Source organism: Brienomyrus brachyistius, chromosome 13 (genome assembly GCF_023856365.1).
Source record: "Brienomyrus brachyistius isolate T26 chromosome 13, BBRACH_0.4, whole genome shotgun sequence".
Taxonomy (NCBI): Eukaryota; Metazoa; Chordata; class Actinopteri; order Osteoglossiformes; family Mormyridae; genus Brienomyrus; species Brienomyrus brachyistius.
This window is the reverse complement of record NC_064545.1, coordinates 13037496-13039731: the sequence shown is the minus strand read 5'-3', so window position 1 is coordinate 13039731 and position 2236 is coordinate 13037496. Positions and strand designations below refer to the sequence as shown.

Below are 2236 nucleotides of genomic sequence, written 5' to 3'. Positions count from 1 at the left end.
AGTACCAAGTAAAAAAACAAATGAGATTTGCATAGATATTTTCAAATAAATGAAATTAGTTTATTTTTTTAATAAGAATTTTACAGGGAAATTTTTCATCAGAAATGAGGAAGTAATAAAGAAAATTGCTTGTTCATCAGTTTTTCCTTCTAAGAATGTGAAATGTTACGGAAGTTCTGCTGGGTTCAGAGAAGTAATGCAGCTCTGCCTCTATATAAGACAGAGCAGAGGCGCCTCTCAGACCAGGCTCAGCTCCTCTCAGACCACCAGCACACAACTATTCCTCTCCCTCTCTGTCCATCTCTTTCCTTCTGCCTCTGCATCCATCCAGCTGGGATCCAGTGAGGGAACCATGAAGACTCTGTCTGCTGTTCTGTTCCTGGTGCTGCTCTGCTCTGTGCAGCTCGTCTACAGCAGTAAGTGCCTCAGAACCTCAACACAAGCCAGTTTGTATCTTTATATGCTTTAAGAGACTATAATCATGTTTTTTATATTGTACTTCTGAACTAAGTTTTGTGTTATACTGTGTCAGTTTTAATAAATGTGTGTAATATTTCTGATACAATATGTCTGCTATATTGTGTAGAAACTGTACCAGAGGTTATGTGACATAATGTTTAACAACAATTAAAGTGGATGTCTATTTTCTGTAGATACACCAGGTCGTCCTGTTCCCTGTTGTATGGATTATTACGAAAAAAGGATCCCACTGAGTCAGATTGTCTCCGTCTCCGAGACCAGCAGCAGCTGTCCTAAAAGAGCATTAGTGTGAGTATTTATTTATCATTGATGTCATACTTTATCAGGAATAAGTACATTGGCTGTTACCTTTGGATGATGTAAATTTACTTTTTGATTGTCTGCAGGTTTGTTACCAAGAAAAACCGGCATTTCTGTGTAAATCCAGAGGAGGACTGGGTCAGTAACCATGTCAGTAATCTGGACAACAGCAAGAACACTGACTGACAACAGCATCCATAAAAACAGCTGAGACCATCAATCATGGAACCAACCTCCAGTCTGACACTGAAGGACTGACCAGAAGAGGAGATGAAACTCCTGATGTTAGATTGTTCACGTCATCTGATATTTTAGCATGTTTTATGCTTTGTCTCAATTTTTACCCTTATTCTTGTCAGATATATGTATGATATATTTATATTCATTTGCTTGGGTAATATATAGATGTCATAATACTTATTTGCTTGCATTAAATTCGTGTTTTAAGTTTTTAAGTTTTATGTTTATCTCCAAGTATGAATAATTTTTTTGTATGAGCTCTTCTTGAATTTAACTTTTTTCTAATGTGAGATAATGTAATACTAATTTTATTGATTCAGCTGCATGGTTATAAATGTGTAAGTCACTAATGTAAGTAGCAACTATGCTTTTGGTAAACATACCACCATTCCATTATTTATGTCAATTATGCAGGTGTTTTTACTTAAAGTTCATATTTTAAGTGAAATCCTATTTCCAGCAAATACAGTCCATAGTATTTTAAGCTCTTTTACGATATGTGATGTGAGTTAAATAAAACAGTTGTTTTGTAATTTTGTACTTGCAAAAAAATCTCATAAAGGTAGTGAAAAACGCTACAACAATCTAGTTACCAACCGTTTGCATGTATTTAAAGATTTTTTTACAGTAGCAATCAAAATTAGAAAACAAGTGACATTTTGTCACGGGGGGGGGCGGCATGGTGGTGCAGTGGTTAGCACTGTCGCCTCACACCTCTGGGACCCGGGTTCGAGTCTCCGCCTGGGTCACATGTGTGCGGAGTTTGCATGTTCTCCCCATGTCGTCGTGGGGTTTCCTCCGGGTACTCCGGTTTCCCCCCACAGTCCAAAAATATGCTGAGGCTAATTGGAGTTGCTAAATTGCCCATAGGTGTGCATGTGTGCGTGCATGGTGTGTGAGTGTGCCCTGCGATGGGCTGGCCCCCCATCCTGGGTTGTTCCCTGCCTCGTGCCCATTGCTTCCGGGATAGGCTCCGGACCCCCCGCGACCCATTAGGATAAGCGGTTTGGAAAATGGATGGATGGATGGATTTTGTCACGGGAGATCGCGGGCAGAGCGGCGATCGTGCGGAAGGAGCAGGCAGGCAAGCGGGATACGGGAAAACAGGGGTTTATTCGGGGAAACCGGAGCAGGACGGGAAACAGACATTGACAACATCAATGACGGACAACGCTAACAGGTAAGACCAGGACTTAAAACCCGACAAGACTAATCA

General features: G+C 40.5%; 1 protein-coding gene across 1 annotated transcript; it reads left to right on the top strand.

The window, feature by feature from the left end:
* Positions 1 to 253: 253 nt before the first annotated feature.
* On the top strand, positions 254 to 1674 carry LOC125706638 (C-C motif chemokine 3-like). The gene is made up of 3 exons (XM_048973395.1): positions 254 to 416; positions 654 to 768; positions 867 to 1674. Exons 1-3 carry the CDS (start codon positions 353 to 355, stop codon positions 964 to 966), a joined length of 279 nt encoding a protein of 92 aa, XP_048829352.1. The 5' UTR covers positions 254 to 352; the 3' UTR covers positions 967 to 1674.
* Positions 1675 to 2236: the final 562 nt, after the last annotated feature.

What these genes read in the sequence shown, in the direction of transcription:
- LOC125706638 (XM_048973395.1), top strand. Translation starts at nt 353, where the DNA reads ATGAAGACTCTGTCTGCTGTTCTGTTCCTGGTGCTGCTCTGCTCTGTG. An exon ending in TGTGCAGCTCGTCTACAGCA is followed by an intron (nt 417 to 653) that starts GTAAGTGCCTCA and finishes TATTTTCTGTAG; the next exon opens with ATACACCAGGTCGTCCTGTT. An exon ending in TGTCCTAAAAGAGCATTAGT is followed by an intron (nt 769 to 866) that starts GTGAGTATTTAT and finishes GATTGTCTGCAG; the next exon opens with GTTTGTTACCAAGAAAAACC.